Source organism: Nilaparvata lugens, chromosome 14 (assembly GCF_014356525.2).
Source record: "Nilaparvata lugens isolate BPH chromosome 14, ASM1435652v1, whole genome shotgun sequence".
NCBI classification, from domain to species: Eukaryota; Metazoa; Arthropoda; class Insecta; order Hemiptera; family Delphacidae; genus Nilaparvata; species Nilaparvata lugens.
The window spans coordinates 19,448,459-19,469,151 of NC_052517.1; the positions used below are offsets into that span (position 1 = coordinate 19,448,459).

At 33.9% G+C, this 20,693-nt stretch overlaps 1 protein-coding gene across 1 annotated transcript; it reads right to left on the reverse strand.

The window, feature by feature from the left end:
* Nucleotides 1–17,669: 17,669 nt before the first annotated feature.
* On the reverse strand, nt 17,670–20,693 carry LOC120354224. Its single transcript, XM_039441037.1, has 3 exons — nt 20,182–20,693; nt 19,754–19,925; nt 17,670–19,621 (listed from the first exon to the last, which is right to left on the reverse strand). Exons 2-3 carry the CDS (start codon nt 19,920–19,922, stop codon nt 19,068–19,070), a joined length of 723 nt encoding a protein of 240 aa, XP_039296971.1. The 5' UTR covers nt 19,923–19,925; nt 20,182–20,693; the 3' UTR covers nt 17,670–19,067.

A 20,693-nucleotide genomic window follows, 5' to 3' on the forward strand; every position in this document is an offset into this window, starting at 1 on the left:
TTGAATAAAAGATTAAAATGCCTCTAAATTAAATATTTCACCCAGAAACCCCAGCAAAATATGTCATCAATTTTAATAGAAAATGAAGAAATAAAACTGTTTCTCACAATAATATCTATTAAAAACATAACTATACATATTTATTAAACCATTTATTATCCTAATAAAGCTTAGAATAGAGATAGAAAGTCAGTAAGTCGTAATTTTTTCTTGTACTACACTGGCAACCATACCATACAAATCGGTTTGCATTGCCTTTGGGGCAAAATATAACCATAATATTGATAAAGCTTGGTAAAGAAGTAGATGAAGAGCAGCTGAAAAATTTCAACTCAACTATTTACCTTAATATAAGTTTCAAAAAATGTTTAATAACTCTATGGTTTACAAGCGCATGACTCACAACTACACATTCAACAGGTCTATCAAGTTGTACGGTATAAAAATAATGTAACAAACTCTAGACATCTAATGACATAAAAAGTGCTCAAGAATATTATAAATTAGAAAAGGGAATCTATTCACTAAAGTTACAAGAGGGATCTATGGGAAAACAGAACAATTTGACGGAATGAACTCAAACTTTAAATTGCTTTAAATAGACTACTAGCAACGTTTATGAAAGTTTCTACCGCTTTGTGTTATAAGAATACTCTACAGTCCAGCTGCACAAAAGCCGGTTAAATTTTAACCGTGATTAATTACATGAGAATCAATCAGAGAAGCCGTCTTATCAAAAAGACCTTCTCTGATTGGTTCCGTGAAACAAATCACGGTTAAAATTTGACCGGCTTTTCTGCAACTGGGCCTCTCTGTTATGGGCAAATTGAATGTATCCTGCACTCCCAACTTTAGCCCCTATATTATACACAAATTTACAACAGTTCGACATATTTTTCTAGTTGAATGTATTCTAAAGATATGAAAGCAAAATGGATTACGTCGACTATGCTAACTAAATAAATATGCTTGTTCACACCAAATCTGTGCGACTCTGCAGTCGGTGGATGGATTTTCCAAAAAGATCGGTCGCCTGCCTAAGCAATGAGCTGTTGTTCAACACAGACATCCATACATCTGCCGAAAGACATTAGAAATAAACTTCACTCGCAGACGAATGTTTTCGAATCGTCCTATTAATAGTGAGGTCCACATTATAATGGCAGTATTGGATTTAATTAACATTGGTGTTGCTATCCTTGTCTATCATTCCACAAAGCAGATAGCGCTATCCTCTACCACCTCCGCACTCTTCCCACATAATACTACAACAATGTATAAATATGTTCATCTACAAAATATTTCATCTTATAATATCAAAATTTTCTTGACGGATAAAATATGATTGAAAATTTTCAACATTGAATATTATATCAGATATGAGATATCGTCTTTTGAAATCAGAGACAAGGCAGAGAATCGGCAACATTGCTCTTCTATCTTTCTCCACTGCCATGACAACGTATACCTCACTATAATAGCGATTTTCTGCGGGCATCCGAGCGGTCGTTTTCGATCAAGATCTCTCATCAAAACCCCAAATCACGTCAACAAGGAGATAAAACAACAAAATATATTGAGACTCCAGATTCGGGTTCAGCGTCTTGAAACAAAATAATTTGCTTTAAAAAAAATTATGAAAATTGAGGAATCGGGTAGAGATTTTGAAGTAAAAATAATTTTCTATTGGGCCACAGATTTCTCTGGTGTGAAGTGAAACTGTATGGACGTCCAGATATCTGTAACTCTGCACAGTCGCAGAGCTCTGGTGTGAACAATTTTTAGGCAACTCAATTTAATACAAATTCATACAAATCAACACAAATACACAATAAAAATACAAAAACAATACAATCAAAATACAAATTTCTAATAAAAATACAAAAACAGGCTTCACAGCGGGGTGTGCTGAATAGAATGAAAGGCGGAAAATACATAGTCAACTATGGTTTCCCATGTCATGGTCTGGTAGAGGGAATAAAAGTGAAGAATGAAGGGTGAGGAGGAGTGGATAAGGGAAGAACGGGAGAGGAAGAGAGTGAAGAAGGACAAGCAACGTTTGTAAGCCAGATACCAACAAATACCAACAAACCAACAAATATAGCTGAAGAAATTTCAATAAATAGTTGGAGCAGAGATCTTGAGTGTCATACGTCGATATTAATATCTATATTTAAGATATCTATAAGTATATTCTTCCAAGACCGCTGCCAGCAGATCGCTCTCTGTGTGATCAGAACTTGAATGAAGGTGTGATGCCAAATAGGTATTCTCATAGTGAGGAGGTAGTGGAGAGGTTGATCAATCAATAAATAAATAAATTTATTCAACACAACAACAAATCATTTTTATATTTGACACAAACACTCGATAAAAATCAAAAGGTAAGCACATAGAGAAAATATTGCATGAAAAGTTATACCACCACCATGTATGTTCCAAAAATTGAGGCATTTCACGTTCACAGTCCGAGATGAAATGAAAGTAAAGTTGTTATGAAACTTTATCTAACTGTAGCCTATCACACCATACAGAGAATATGGCTTCAGAAGATATCTCATAATTGTATGATTTTTCACAAATTGAGGCTACCTATTCTTTGGAATAACACCAATTCGGGGTTTACCAGGTATACGGAAACTATAAGAATACTTTCTTTTAGTCATTGATCAACTATTAAAACCAGAATTGTTAGATGGGGGCACTGATAAATGTTGTTAACCTTCAAATAATAAATGTATCTTTTTTCACAAAATAAGGCTACGTATTCTTTGGAATATCATTGATTCGGGGATTATGAGAGCTGAGAAAATTATGAAAATTCTTTCTTCTAGTCATTGATCAACTATTAAAACAATAAATATTTGAAGGGAACACCATAATAATGTGGATATTCTTCGATCAGGAAATAATGGTTTCTTTCAATATTTAGCCAGCTTCCCTCTGGAATAACACCAAATCTAGGATTATCAGATGTTCAGAATTATTAGAAATACATCCTAATAAGTAATTGCTTAACTATTAACTGTAAAATACCTTTTTATAATGAATTGGGTGATCCATTCTAATAGAAGTCACACACACACAGCAATCATACTCCTGCTCTTCCTTTTTAATCTTTTCATTATTTCCGTAATCTATCCATTAGTTCCTAATAATAAATTTGGGATACTTTTTAATAAAAATATTACTTAAGTTATATTAACTTACAGCTAGAGACATGTCAAAGTATATGGAGAGAAATTGTCCAGAACTGCAGCCTGATAGATTCTCCTCATGAAACTGTTAAGACATTTATAAGTATGATTTCAAAGTGTCAAGTTTAAAAATTAAAATGAGGAAAACCTATAGACTAAAGCACGCCATTCTCTATAAACCCAAACATTTGAAATGCCTTTAAAATAAAAACTAGAAAGCTGATTTTAAACAAATCCGCTTGAAGAGCAGAAAAAAGACAACATGATATTTTTTGGCAAAATTACAAATATCACAATAAATTTGGAATTACCTTGTACTTTGCATGAAGAGTTGAATCAGCTCGCTCCATTTCAAATACAATGAATATTGTAGCATAAAATATTAAGTTACGATTTTTGTTGAATGGTTATAATCTCCAATGACCCAATGATGATAGACCTAAAAATGTAAAAAAATTAATAAAAACTGACTTCCTTCTCGAAGCGGAAATATTTTGAAACATCTGATAATTTTTCAATTTCAGATTAATACAGGTTTAAAAAAATTTTTTTTTAATGAAATAATTTAACTAATCGTTCCCACTTTAAAATGAATCAAGCCAATAGTGAAGTAACACATTTTTTAATATTTCAAGTCTTAAATCGGTAAAATCTAACCAAAAACTTCTAAGTCAAATTATTAAAATTTGATCAGATTTTAATTAAAAATAAATAGAATCATTAAAAAATATATCATTTTTGGCTAATTTAAGCCTAAAATTGGTGAATAGTAGCTAAAAATTTGATATAAAAGCCGTACAGTGAGATTGTAACTTGACAGTTCAAAGTAAAACAGTCATAGATCAACATTCATCAAAAGTGGGAAATAATTCTTCAAAACTATAAGAAATCAATTAAAAACAATGTAATAAGGTAAAAAAAGACGAAAACAACTAATAAATAACGTTGAATAGCTGATAAAGCGTTTTTATTACGTAAAATTTACGGTACCTTGATCTAATAGCCCACTGAAGAATGGGCTGCTTTTACTTCAAAGTTCGGGTAAAAATTATCGGATAGAACTGGATTTCTATGTTCACACTAGTTGATAAAGATATTAAGGAACACATTTCACATTAATTTGAGACTGAATTCAATTAAATATCACTAAAAACTACAATAAATGATGACTACTACACAAAAGAGATACGAATTATCCAAGATGGCGGATTACATTTTATTTTCAATCTTCAATCTTCTTCAATCTTCATTTGTAGGACCATTAACCAGCCAGATGAGCTGGGTTGGTCATCACGTCAAAAATACAATTTCACACAGAAAGTTTTTGACAACACTGTCACGTCAAAAAATAAAACATAATGGCATAGATGGCTAAACACGGTGATGGCCACTAAATGTCAACTGTAGACTCCTGAAAAAATTCACTCAAGGAGTAGTATGGTCTGGCACGCAGCCAGGACTTGAGTCTCCTCTTAAACTCACTGTCACTCAAATGACGCACAGATGGAGGTAGCATATTAAACATTTTAATAGCGATATTGGGATAACAGTTCTGAGCCTTACTTAGCCTACATCGAGGAACATTGACTTCGAGAGCATTTCGAAGTGAGTAGGCACTCTGCAACCCCCTCAAATTCACTGTCAGATTGGTATTTCTAATACCAACCAGGGAAGCAAAGATGAACTGGCTAAAAACTGTGAGAATCCCAAGTCTGGCGAAGAGTGGCCTACAGTGCTCCAGATGACCACTGGATGATAATATCCGAACTGCCTTCTTCTGCAGCATAAGAATACTCTCACAGTGTGAAGAGTGTCCCCACAGCAGTATTCCATATATAATGTGACTATGGAACAGTGAATAATAGGCCATAATCAAATGTTCCTCAGTCAGCAAGCACCTCAGCCTTCTCAACAGGTAGATCACACGAGACAGTCTTCTGCATACAGCATCCACATGAGCACTCCATGTTAACTTTGGATCGATGTTAAATCCCAGAAGCTTCACCGGTTCATTCAATGAATGATTGAAGTGGTTTCTCAGAGTGCACATGATATTCTGTGTCTTGCCGACGTTGAGCAACAGCTTGTTCTCCTGAAACCAGCGTTCTGCACCAGCAAAGGACTCCTCCAACTCAAGAGTGGCAGCTGCAGGCGAGGATCCTCTCCCAACAAGGGTTGTGTCATCCGCATACAGCAGCTCACTTCCGCCGACTCTCAAATCGTTCATATGCAGGATGACTTTTCACAAAAGTCAAGACGGGAAAAGCAGTCATGCCAACGTACAATGCAATATTTCTCTATCCGCCCAATCTGTTTGCTATTGACACAAGGCTCGACTGAAAGATTTTGATTGGCAACAACAGACAACACCAGCTGATTTCCTGACCTAATTTTCTTGTGAAAAAATAAAAGAATAAATTTCATGATCTCCTAACCTCAAAATTAAAATAAAATAATTACAAAAAATTAATTAAAAAAACAGAATTTTCAATCTGAAATGATTATCCAACAATATAAAACATGAAAGCAAGATTTAGAAGTCTCTAAATTCTTATTTTTCTCAGAAAACCTGACATAAGATTTCATCAATATTGGTTGAAAATAGAGAAATAAAAGTGTTTCTCACAATAATATCTACTAAAAACATGACTATACATATTTATTTAACCATTTTCCATCCTAATAAAGCGCAGAATAGAGAAAGAATGACATAAAGACGTAATTTATTCTAGTACTACACTGGCAGTTATACCGTGAAATCACTATGTATTGCCTTCATTTGGGTCAAAATAAAACCATTATATTAATAAAGCTAGGTGAAAAGATAGATAAGGAACAGCTACAAGTTCTCAACTAAACCATTTACCTCAATATCCGTCTCAAATGCTTAATAACTCTATGGTTTACAAGCGCATAATGACTCACAACTACACATTCAATAGGTCTATCAAGTTGTACGGTATAGAATGTAACAAACTCTAGATATCTGATGACATAAAGTGCACAAGAATAGTATAAATTTAATTAGAAGAAGGAATCTACTCACTACAGTTACAAGAAACACCTATCGGAAACCATAGCAATTTGACGGAATAAAACACAAACTCTTAATATAACTTTCTAGCGCTTTGTTATCAGAATATTTTAGCTGTTGTGGGCCTGTAAACATGAGACAGCATTGCCAATTCGTTGGCGAGAGTGTAGGGAAACAATAGCCAGCAGATCGCTCTGTGTTGAGACACCAAAGCTCTACTCTCTATGCAGAGACTGTGATGCATTTTTGAAAAACATTGGTCACACGGACATCCGACAAAACTCTGATCGCAGACTGATGTTTTCGAATCTTTCATTGTCGTCCTATGGATTGCCTCCAGATAATACTGACTGTAAACTAGTATCACATAATATAAATTGTGCCAGTCCATACTACAGCTGTGGATGTCCTACATTAGAGAAAGAAAATGAAATAAAATATTTGGGTGTAGTATTGGATGTACATTTACGGTGGAGCTCGCACATTTCATACATCTGTTCAAAACTTAGAAAATTAATTTATAAATGCGTTCAATTAAGGAATGTCCTTCCTATCTATCAATTAAGAATGGTATTCTTGGCACTGATACAGTCAATTATCTGCTATGGTATTGTATCCTGGGGAAGTTGTGGGAGTTCAATTTTGCAACCTCTCATAATTCTTTATAAAAGAATAATAAAAATATGTTTGAAGAGACCCATAAGATATCCAACCGGAGTATTGTATAGAGAATATGGCGTTTTTAGTGTTGATACCCTATTTGAAATAAATCTTTTGAAGTTTGTGTATTTAAGACGTTCAGATTTTCCAGTTATGGATGAACATGTATATTCCACTCGTCGAAATCTTGCTAATAAATTAAAAGAACCCTTCACAAGAAGTAGAGTGGCCTACTTACATGCTTTTGCTAAGGGACCACGACTTTTCAATAAACTGCAATCAGATATATCAGATGCACCCAGTTACAATTTGTTTAAGAATAGACTTAATCGCTTCTATGAAGAAAAACGTTTAATAGAGGTGTGATATTATTTACATTTTTTTGATGTCTTCATTCAAATCTAGGCATGTTTTTTTTTTCTGGGTAATTTATTGTTAAAGATTCATAATCCCATCTTGTGAAAAACACACTGATTATTGTTTAAAATTTACTTTATTGTTTGATACCTCAAAATTGTTATTGTATTAAAATTAAGTTGACTCAACTAGAGAGCGAGACATCCCTCAACACAGGTTTAGCCTAAAGAGGGATGCACTGTGGTTTTTTCATGCTTAATATTATTATCTATGTTCAATTATTATGCTTAAGGTATGTATTTGTATTACCAATTGTAATGTTCAACCTTTATGTTTAATGTATGTATATTTGTATTACCAATATTATTGTAAAAATGCAGTGAAATAAACGAATTATTATATATTATTAATTATTATTATTATTTAAAATAAGTAATTTTAATGGAAATAATTCTGAAATAACCTTTCAATATTATTTCTACCGGTACGAGAAGGTCTAACCTATACGTGTAGGCTAACTGAAGCATGGATGAAGTCTAGGATGGTTATAGTTATAAACTTTTAAAATGTCATTTCAGGTATTTTAATTTGTGTTTCTCATATGACGGTAATGTCTAAAAATTATTTCATTGTTCCAAAAATACATTTTAAATGAATTATACGACTTGTGTACTAAAGTGTCTTGATAGAATGAAGAAAAAATGGCGGCTGAGAATATTGTTTGCACAGTCACTGTCAAAAGTAAAAATAAAATATTCTGGCAAACTGTCAACATTGCAAAGCTAGAAAGAGATAGCGCTATCTGTTTTGTTGTATGATAGAAAAGGACAGCAACAGTATTGTCAATCGTACACAGCCATTATAACTTGGACCTCACTATAGAAATCCCCTAAGTGCACCAGATCCCATTATACACTTGGCTTCCACTCTTGAGAGGTCAACTGCTGAGCAGGACACCGCCGCCAATTGGTGGACCGAGTATGGAGAGTTCATATCCACCTGGCAACAGCTCCAGACTCGATTCGCTGGTGCTTGCATAGCAGCATAGAGATCCCGGGTTCAAATCCTCTCATTACCAAAAGTTTTTTAACCAGATCACTCCATGTTATCGGATGGGCACGTTAAACTGTCGGTCCCGGCTGAAGTATGACAGTCGAAAGGCCCATTGACGGCTTGAATTATATATTCAGGCGGTGGGACCTTCCCGCAAGGGACTCCCCACCAACAAAAGCCAAACGAATTTACTTTTACCATAGAGAAACAATACCGTAAATAGATATGCCATGGTATAGGGCGTTTATGTCGCAACTTTTACTGTTATCTCAAGCCGATTACTGTCGATTTTCACTGTTTTGACCGGGTAAGAGTGTATGAACGGCACAATATGAGAGACTAACAGCGTCATAGAGCTTCACCAAAAACAACTACTAGGACTATCGGCTTCAGTTAACACTCACATTTGCAACATAACGGTCCTTCACCATGGCAACGGGAAAGAACTAAGTGGAATATCAGCTTGAGATAACAGTAAAAGTTGCGACATAAACGCCCTATACCATGGCATATCTACTTTATGCTATTGTTTCTCTATGCTTTTACTTTCGATTCGCTGGAGAGCACCGCATCGCAGAGGCCCATAAATAATTTTATGGGCCACTCACAAGATGGACGTATCCTTCGCCAGAAGCTTCAATGACGACAACGGTGGAACACTCACCTCACCGCGGAGGAGATCATCTCACACTTAGTGCCGTTTGCACAGTCACAGTTTAAACTAAATTTCATTTGAAACTGAAATAAATCCGTGTCAAGTCTCGTTTGTTATAATGTGTTTCATTTTGAGTTCAAGCCACCAGCTGATTTAATTTTGTTTGAGCTTTGACTGTGCAAACGACCCTTAAGGCTGTGCAAAGGATAAAAATAAACTTTCTACTGGTGAAATTTTTCATAGGTTTTCGATTTGTATATCATCAAGCTATCAAAATGAAAATGTTTTCTCAGGAAAACATTTTTTTTTCGATCATTACTTTTTGTGATATTCACGCCTAAAGTTCAATTTTTTAGGACAGAACATGTCAAATTCGTTAAGAGATGAATCCATGAGATTCAGAGGATAAATCAAAAATCAAAATCAATTTATTTTCCATTTATACAATATATACAGAGCATGAAATTACCATAGTCACTAAAAAATTAGCATATAACTAAAAAATCACAAACATACTCTGAAGAGCATTACCATAAATCAAATATACATGGAAAATAATCCCAAAGATTACAAAAACCTGTTTGGGCAGAAAAAAAACTACTTAAAATAAAAAAGAAGTGTTACAGTTTACAAAGCAAATTAAGAAAGAGTAGAGAAAACTAAAAAGACAAGAAAAAAGGAAAAAGAACTTCAGTATCAGTTTAACATTATTAAAATACTAACAATATTACACTATAAACAATAACATTACAAACTAAAACAAAAAAATGTCGAGCTTACCAGTTGTAAAAAAGTGCTAAATAAAGTGCAGGCCTGCAGTTCAAACAATATTCTCATAATAACCGGAAACATCTTCATGTATCAGATGGCTATGTAATAATCTGCAGAAAGTTGTCTTCTGCCTACACCTTTTTATGTCCACAGGAAGTCTATTAAAAAACGTTGGTGCTAAAAATTGAAGAATTTTTTGAAAATTGTAAGGTTGGGCTTAGGGACTTGCACATTTTGTTGATTCCTCCCAACCCTGCGCATATTAATCAGCTGCATTTCACCACTCCTATTTCCACACTATTAGGGTTTTAAAAATATATAAGTTCCTGATAGGCAGTATTCTGAGCTCTTTGAAAATTGGTGCAGAGTGATCATATCTCGTTTTGTAAGACATTATTCTCATAAATGCTTTTTGTAAAATGATTAACGGATGTAAAACAGCCTTGTATGCTCCCCCCCAAATTTCCAAGCCATACTCAAAATTGGAATTTATGTGAGCAAAGTAGATCTTTCTCATCAATTCCGAATTGCACACAGTTCTGAGAAGATAAAATATCTTTCTTTATGGTATTGATGATTGAATAAAACAAAAATTTCCTGAAAATATCAATTTTTGAGAATTCTATTCAATTTACTAAAAATAACCCAAAAAAGTTATTTCTGGTCATTTTTGGTAAATTGAATAACTATCTTGAAAATTTATATTTTCAGAGAATTTTGGTTTTACTAGATCAACAATACCATGAAGAATTTATCCACTTAATCTTATGCATTCATTCCTTACCGAATTTGAAATGTTCTGTCCCAAAAATTTGATCTATAGGCGCTCATATCACAAAAAGTAATGATCGACAAAAAAAAGGTTTTCCTGAGAAAACATTTTCATTTTGATAGCTTGATGATATACAAATCGAAAACCTATGAAAAATTTTAGATCAACAATACCATGAAGAATTTATCCACTCAATCTTATGCATTCATTCCTTACCGAATTTGAAATGTTCTGTCCCAAAAATTTGATCTATTTGATCTCAAAAAGTAATGATCGGGAAAAAAATGTTTTCCTGAGAAAACTTTTTCATTTTGATAGCTTGATGATATACAAATCGAAAAACTGTGAAAAATATCACTAGTAGAAAGTTTATTTTTAGCCTTTGCACAGCCTTAATTAATCAGTCAGCTGAGCCACAAGCTGAAGACACTGGTCCGCGCTGCCCGCCCCCGCCACTTCGAGGAGCTCATTCAACTGGCTGTCGTCGAATTAGAGACTGACCTCCACCATCGACCAAAGTCTAAGCAGCTGACCACTGATGTTGCTGTCGCCTCCTCAGCTGCTCGTTTCACCCAGCCACTACTACGACATTTCCACCGGGACTGTCCAGTGCTAAAGGAGAAGAAGCAACAGGGAAACGACTATGCTGGAGAGAACCGAACTCCGCCCCTCCAGAAAGGAGTTCAACACTCGGCTAAGAGGCCGAAACTGCGCCCCAGCTGCCGTCATCACCGGCTAACCATCTAGTCGCTTCGCCAGCTCCAACAGAAACAGTTCCCCAAGGCCCCGACCACCAGCTGTAACCGTCAACACCAAGGACGCAGCTACTAGTCGCAACCAAGGTCTATAAATACAGGTCATGACACTCGTGTTCCTCATGGAGCGGCCATTATGTGGGGTCTTTATGGCGGTACATTTGAAATATTCCAATCTGCTCATTACAAAATCATGCATTATGCTTTTTAAAAAAACAATATTCTGGTTCAGATAATATGTAAATTCAGGTTTACGATTTTTTCTGGCTCTAAATTTTGTAAAATTACGTGAAAATGATTCAATTATTAGTGATTTGAGTGTAATATTCTTGTTTTCTATCCAGTTTCTTAAAATTCAAAATTCTTAGTTTCTGTTGTTTTTGAGTGAAAAAGGACTTAATTTCAAAAAAGTGGAAATCATAACCTCATTTTGAACTTTTATAATAATATTATCTAAATTTGGGAGAGAAATAGTACAAGGAGTATCCTTAGTTTTTCTCTCCCATTCAGTGCTTTATTGTAAAAATTAGAATAATAAATAATAAATTTTAATAATGAAATTTCAATAGTAAATGGTTCAATAATTCATTTTTTTATTATTAAAAATTGTTCCTATTCTGGTAACTTGTTATGATTCATAAGGCATTGGGTCAAAAGGCATACCTAAAAAAGAGTTTGAAGTTCCCAATCTAAAAATCAACAATTCAGTGCCTAGTTGGAATCTAAATGTTATTATTCTGTGGGAAGATACCTTGAACAATATAACAAAATCACATCTTGTTCAATCAATAATGATAACAGCTGATAAATTTGAAAATTGGTGAACTAGAACCCCATAAAATGGCGATTTTGCAATGCATCACGGGATTGTGTCTTGACCTGTATTTATAGACCTTGGTCTATCCAGCGTCACACACTCTACACAACCGAGGATATCGTGTCCGCTCTTGGTCACGCCGTCCAAGACCCCACTGTCCTCTCGACCACCAAGACGGACACCCCGAGTCACTACAGGCCGGCCTCTCCTCTCGTCAGCGACGAGAACACTACGCTCGGATGTCACGCTATGTCAGCTCACGCCTTCCCTCGTAGCCCACCGGCTGTGACGACCCTACAGCTCACGGGTCAGCCCTTGCCGCGCGCGGATCCCCGTACTCCTACACAGACAACAGCGACATGCTCTACAACTGCTTCATGTTCGGCTACCAGCGGCGAGAACATCTTTGATCATCTTTTGGAAGTCACCGCAGAAGACATTGACCCAGATATAGTCCAGCAGTAAACGAGAACAGCACCTCCAGCAGGTGATCGGCAGGCGAGGAGCTTGATTGTCGTGAGCGTATGAGGGGCTTGGTTCTAGGGTACGATCACGACAACCAGACCCCTCATATCCAGCAGGGGATCGGCTGGCGGGAAGCTTGTGAAGAGCTTGGTTGTCGGTGACAACCAAGCTCCTTCGTTCCAGTAGGGGATCAGCTGTCGGGGAGACTAGTTGACGGCAATGGTATTTTTTGGCAGGGGATCGGCTGACGCCTGTGGTCAAAATTGCGAGGAGCTTAATTGTCAGAGATAAAGGTTGGCGGCGACCTGCTGTGTGATCTAAAAATGTTCCTACCTATAGAAATTCGGTCCTAACGTACCTTATATTATATTTATTTCCTTCAACCATGTAGTATAACAACATATGTTTTGAATTTGTTATTACTGTTACTAAGTCTCCAAACAAACTCATTCCAATTCGAAACCTATATAGTTCAAGTTATTAAAAACCTTTCTTAAGGTATTAAATACTTATGTCGTGTTTACTCTCATTCCTATTGCAAACCATACATTGGAATACTTTATACTCCTCAACCCCTCACTATTGGAAGACTAGTTTAAGTGCTGTGTGATCCAAAAATATTCCTACCTCATATAACAAGAAGTGATGCTAAACTTTACTACAAGAGTGACCTTTCTGCAATCAATTCTGTGGGACCTACATCATCAAAAAGTGAGTGATAGAACTAGAAGATAACTTACAGCTAGAGACATTTCAAAGCTCAATGGAGAGATTTGACCTGAGCAAATGATCTGTACATTTTTACCCATTAAAATTCATTACTTGTTAAACTTTAATAAATACATAATAGTTTTTTGAATTAGTATATTTTGCACAAATATGAGAAAAATGGTACAGATCACAGCACGCCTTTCTCTGTAATCCAAATCTTTGATATGCCTTTTCTTATATCTAGACAATATTGAACAGATAAACCATTAGGGATCACACAGAATAAAACAAGATTTGTGAACATTGATCCACAAATATAAAAATTGTAATTACCTTTTAAGCAGCATCAGGAGGTTCAGCTTGTATGTTTTGGTCTACTGTCAACGTATATTCCAGATTTCCAGTAGTATTTACTAATCCTCCATGTACCAATCCGTTCAAATGGTTTCAATAGCCAGCCGTTCATTGGTTTTAATTCGTAGCCTGGAAACGTGAAGAAAATGGATAAATTATTTATTCTATTATCTGAATAATTATTTATACTATTATCTGAATAATTATAAACAATTAACATACTTAATAATTGATTCCAACTAATAATTTGATGATAGGTATGGTGGCAAATGGAATAGAATTATAACGTCCCAACCTAACCTATAGACATGGCTATGACATAGCTGGACATAGAGATAAATCAACAAAAATAAAAAACCAAACCAAAAACTTAATTGGATTAGTTTTAATAAACTACTAAGTACATGTTACAATATATTTCACGCAGAAATCAACGGAAAATTAATAATAAACACGTAAAAATGATATGGTGGGCCAAGAGCCTGTATAGGTACTGTATTGCTGACTGAAGATTGGGATAAACATTTTGCAATTATACTTTGAAAATATAAATTCTAAAGTATAAATAACCTTAATTCACTTTTAAAATAACATAATTTTCATGAAAATAAGCTTTGAATCATTGAAATACTTACAAAATCACGTTATCAAAATATGTAAGTTTAGGCTATCAGGTCAATGCACAGATTGGCTTCGTATTATGCAATTATTAACGGTTCAAAACCAATTTAAACGTTAGCGTTTGTAGAAAAACTATTATAGAAGTAATATTTCATATAATTAAAAGTAAAATCGTGATATTTTAGTAATACAAAGCAATTCTTGTGGATTTAAACACCAGACCGGCTAAAATCAAAATGGCGTTTGTGGTAAAAAAGAAATAAAAAGTGACAAGAAGGCAATACTTTACAAACTGACCGCAAGGGAGCAGCACAATGCAGGGAATGAAAAAATCAGCATAATTAGTTGTATTATATTATGAGTTTTGAAAATAAATTACTCCTTATTAACATGACTAATGAAAAACGTAGAGAATTTCTCTTATAGGAAATTTAATTCTCTTTAAAAATATTCCTCTTCAAAAGTGAGATAGAAATTACTGTTCAAAAGTGATTGAGGTATCATTGTTGAGAAACACACTGATCTTCAAATGTAAATTATTTTTGAAGCTTTATAACACCTTATTCTCTGGATTAATGACAAATTTGAACATCCAATTACATAGTAAATTTTATTCTCTTCAAAAATGGTTCCTATGAAAATCCACCAACTATCAAGTGTTCAAAAGTTATAGAGAAACTTCTACTGAAAAATTCATTGTTGACTTAGCTTTCTATACTTTTGAGCCTCTATAGCTCCCTATTCACTGAATTTATCATCATTAAAAATGCATAGGATTGTAGTAAATTTTCTTTTCTTCAATAAAGGTCATCAGAGAAATTGCGATGTAATAAACCGTTCAAAAGTTATGGGGGAAATACTGGAACATTCCCCAACAATCTCTGAAGCCATCAGCCATGAAGGAAATATCAAATAGGCCTACGGTACTGTTTTGTAGGGACAGCTTGCCAAATGTTTTATGGCTGACAGCTTCAGAGATTGTTGGGGGAATGTTCCAGAATTTCCCCCATAACTTTTGAATGGTTCATTATATCGCAAATTTGCTGATGACCTTTATTTAAGATAACAAAATTTACTACAATCCTATGTATTTTTGATGATGATGAACTCAGTGAATAGGGAGTTATAGAGGCTTAAAAGTATAGAAAGCCAAGTCAACAATGATTTTTTCAGTAGATTTTTCTCTATAACTTCTGAAAACTCAATAATTAGAGAATTTCTATAGAGACCATATTTGAAGAAAATGTAATCTCATATGTCATGATGAGTTCAAATCAATCGGAAATCCAAAAAATGGAGGGGTATGAAGCTTGAAAACTAATTGATATTTGAACATCAGTGTGTTTCTCAACAATGATACCCCAATAACTTTTGAACAGTTATTTATATCTCAATTTTGCAGAGAGACATTATCAAAGAGAATCAAATTCCCTATAAGAAGACTACTTTACGTTTTCCATTAGACATGTAAAGAAGTAGTAATTCATTTTCAAAAATCAGTATTTCCCCCATAACTTCTGAACGGTTCAACATGTTGTAGTTTTGCTGATGATTTTTATTATAGAAAAAAAATTCACTACAATTTGATGCATTTTAAATTTGAATAACTAAGCATTCTTAATTTATGGACACCAGTCGAAAGCTACCGCCAATTTCAAAAATACCATCATTAGACAAATTTAATAATAACTCTGTTTTTTGTGAACTGATTTTCCTCAACCATAGTTCAAATTGTGTATAATTTCAAGCTCTATATGTTTAGTCTCAAACAGTTCTGCTCAAAAATTGACCATTTTCTAGTAAACTTGTATTGAATGTTGTGAATTCACACTGTAACGTTACACTGAAATTAGCTTTGAGTCATCATAATTTTGTTGTTTTTGAACCGATTTCCCTAAACTAGACTTCAACTTGTGTAGAATTTTCAGCTCTATGAGTTTAATTTCGTACAATTTTCCTGAAAAATTTAAAGTTCTTGAGTAACCTTGGATTGAGAGTTTAATCAAAATTAACTTATATTAGTCTCACAGAAAATAGATTTGATCCATCATACCTCTGCTGTTTGTAAGCCGATTCTATTCAGCTACAGACGAAATTGTGCAAAATATAAAGCTTTACATTTTGAATTTGAAACATTTTTTCTCAAAAATGAACTGTTTCTAGTAAACTTGGAATCTGCTTTTAAAGCTGATTGCGCAGTTTTTAAGAAAAAATGGTGGCTGTTTCAGTTGTTCAGCAATAATTCCTAAACAGTTTATCAGAGCTTGATTATGCTTATCACAATTATTGAATAAATCTCAATTTTATACAACATCATGCCATTTTATTGTTAAAATAATCTCAAAATAAGAAGGTATTGCATTTCAAAAACAGATGAAACGAATTATTATCATTGTACCAGTACTAATTTGTATTATTTCATCAATAACTTTTGAACAGTACATTTGAGCTTGATTTTGGATATAACCTTTTTTGAAGGAAACAAAATTTACTACAGAAACGTCTGATCGAATCGCCCAATAAACACAAAAGTAAGAAGTTACAGAACTTGAAAAACAAGAGGACCGCATCATCGTTGAAATCCTCTGTAGTATTTTCTGTCCACATAGCTTCTGAAAAATTCATGAGAGATGAAGATAAAAAAAATTCTCTACAAAATCATGCTATTATAACACTGAAGAGCTTTGATTATAAGGAGTTATAGAGCATCAAAATTGGGAAAACCCATGTAAACATAAGCTCTTCTGTGTTATTTTATCAATAACTTGTGAACGGTTGTTCGTAGCACAAATTTCATCGATACAATATTTATGAAGAATAAAATTATCTAAAATAATTCACAGTTTAAATCCCTGAAAACTGTTAAAATAAGGCAATATGAAGCTTCAAAAAATTTTGAAATTGAAATGTTCAGTGAACTATCAAGCAGTATTTCTTCAATAACTTTTGAATGCTCAATCATAGCGCAGTTTTGAAAAGAACAATTTGTGAAGAAAACTATTTTTCCAATAAGATGATACAATAAATTCGATCATAATTAGATGTTGTGAATTTTAGTTGTTATTTAAAAATTAAAACGCTGTTCATTTAACCCTTTCACTACTGCATTTCTGCTGCTAGTAAAAAAAATTTTTTTACCACTTATATTGGCAGTTTATGGTTTATTCAGTATGTTGAGCCATAATTTACTGAAAAAAATATCAAGAATAAAAAAATATAGCATGTCCACTGTGATGGACAAAGGGAGTCAACGGGTGCTTCTATTGAACTAATGAAAAAGGATTAAAAGGCTCTACAATACAATACTTACATGAATATAATGATGCAAATATAGTTTCAATCTATGCAATAATTCATAAATATTAATTTTTATGACATTTTTCCCATAATATATACTAAAATAGTACAAAATAGGAATAATAATAAGAAAAACGTGGATGAAATAGTATTCAATCATTTATTCTACAATTATATAGAAGTATGTTCAAATAATAATAAAAAATATACTCATTCTAAAAATAAAAAGATGAATTTACATGATGTAAATAAAACAATCAAGTCAAAATATATAAGTAAACATGTAAGTAAAACATATACGGTAAGTCAAATCTATGAAAATTACCTATCTCTACCTGTGAAATTGTTTGAGACAATTCCTCCCTGGCACAAAACATAGATGAACCTTGCATTTTTCACAAAATACATGGGTTCTTTTTGAACAACCAGGATTCTTACATCTTGTTGCTTCTTTTTTTTCGTCATACTCAGGTTGATGATCAACCAGATCTTTTTGGACTTCATTGATAGGCCTAACTTCCATGATTCTCTTAGGCCTACTTGCAATGGGCATTACATCATCATCCTCCTCCTCCTCCTCAATATTTTTAGGGCGTCCTCTCTTCCTCCCTGATCCTACGGGGTTATCCATTTTTATGAGAGCCTCTCCCAACCTCAATTTAAAATCTAGAAGATCTAGAAATTTCTCTTTCCTCTCTTCCTTCTTCAACTTATATTCTAGCCATGAGTTCACACATGCCATATCAATAGCATGAAAAAATAATCGCAGAGTCCACTTACGGCTCTTGATAAAAATTCTGTAGAGTGCAATCAGCTGGTCTACCTTATCAACACCTCCCATACCATAATTATATTTTTTCACAACTTCAGGTCTTGAAACAAAAATTTCTTTTTTTGCACCCTTATCCCATCTTTTGACTTCATCTGTATTGCCAATACCTACAAAATTTGAGGCAAGAGCCACTGATCTATTGTCCGTCCATTTACAAATTACTATATTTCCATCCCTACTTGTAATTTCTTCAGAATAGCCTCTACCCTTTTTCAAACACTCCCTATCACTGGAAAAAGGAGGATTACCAAACCGATTCAATCGAACAGTGCCTGCAGCAAATATTCTCTTGTCTTTGAGAATTTCAAGTAGATTATAAGTATTGAAATAATTATCAAAGTATAGGAAATGATAATCTTTTTGCAATCTATTGACTAACTCAAGGACAACAGACGCTCCTAAACCATACAATTTCATGTTTGATTCATTCAACTCTGTTGTGCTTCCCTGATAAATCAGAAAATCATAAATGAGACCACTTTTCCCACACAAAACAAAGTTTTTTATCCCCCATGGGTTAGGCTTTCCTTTGATGTATTGTTTAGCAGAATGATGGCCTCTAAAAGGGATCATCTGCTCATCAACACAGAGGTTCTGTTCCATTTCTAATTCATGACATCTCTTTCTTACATAGTCAAAAATAGGCCTAACTTTGAAAAATCTATCTTTATTGGTAGGTTCCTTTGCCAAATTATCAACTATGTGAATATTTGTTCTCAATTGATAAAATCGATTTCGAAATCGATGTTCTCCAAAAATATCATTACTTTCAAACTGTTTCTCCAATACATCTCTATCCTCGGGAATTTCAATACAGACATATAAATATGTAACCCTATGAAAATATTTATTTCTCTGTCATGAGTTGGTTGAAAAGCTTTACCGGATTGAAGTCCATACATATTAGTGTACTGCACTATTTGTGAAATACATTCATTTGGAATGTATTTCCTAAAAAAGTCAATTGGATTATCTGAAGTGAATACATCTTCATGATTATCTTCAAAAGCACCAATTACTGGAGGGTTGAATGGTCTCTTCCTCCACTGTATATTCTTTCTATTTGTTGTCATGAAACGTGAATTTGCAGATGATGAAGGTGTTGAATTGTCAACGGTGGCCTGCCCTATTTGCTCTGCATTTATTGGAGTGGTTGTAACTGTCTCTGAACTTTCTAGAGCATCCAATAATGGAGCTGCAGCTCTGAATTCGTTCTGTAACTCTTCATCACCACTAAAAAGTTCGTCATCATTGGGAGGAACATCAGCTCCTGAAACATGAGACAAAATTCAACATCATAAGGATAACTCTGTTGAATAATTTGAAGCTTCTGAGTGCAATTGTCTCATGTTTCATAGATTCAATGATTATTTATAAGTTCTTGAAAAAGAAGAATGCTTACCTATTCTGGTACAAGTTTTAGGTGGGATGTCCAGCTCAACGTCGTCATCACTGTTGAAGCCCTCCAACTCCGAACAATCCCCATCCAGGATATCTAGTATTGAGGTAACACAGCTTGGATTATCCAAATCGAATCCACAAGCTGTACTGGTAGTGGCCTGGTTATTCATTGTCTGAAACAAAGATAATAAATCTCTTGTTGAAACTTGTTATACTGTATAAATTACAACTAATAAAATTTATAAATTATAATTATAAACTGTATAAATTATCAATAATAAATTGATCAAAGATACTGATTAGAGAATAGGACCGAGAATATGGTTCACAAGACTTTTGAAATCTTACGTTGACTAAAAATATGACATAAATAAGTTGAATAACGGATAATCTAGTGAAGAAAAAATAATACATTAATTGTATACTTACATAGTTTGTTTGCTTCAAAATGTTGATCAGTTTTCAAAATATAATATGATTAGAAACATCACTGGCTTCATCGTTGAGGAGAAATCTGGACATAACCTCAAAAACTATTAGACATACGTTCACTACTGATGGGCATTACAATGTACATTAGAATTCAACATATTATTACTTGATATTTAATCGCGTTTTTAAACCAGAAATGGAATGATTCGGTTCCCTCTTTATTTATGTATTAGAAACACTCAAACTTTTTCAAATAATTGAACCACAAGACTGAAAAGAATAAAAAAGCGAGACTAGTTTTGAGTTGACAACCATTGGCGATGCAGTCTCCTGGAACATCTGTTTTATTAAACTCCCAAGTGACTCTACAGATGGCAGCACACTACAGATCATCATAAAATATGTACATTGTGATGCCCAAACGTACTCAACCGAGTAAAAATGAGTTTGAAGTTGATTATAGAGCTGCTAAATGTATGGCCACTGGGATGGACATGGGTAGTGAAAGG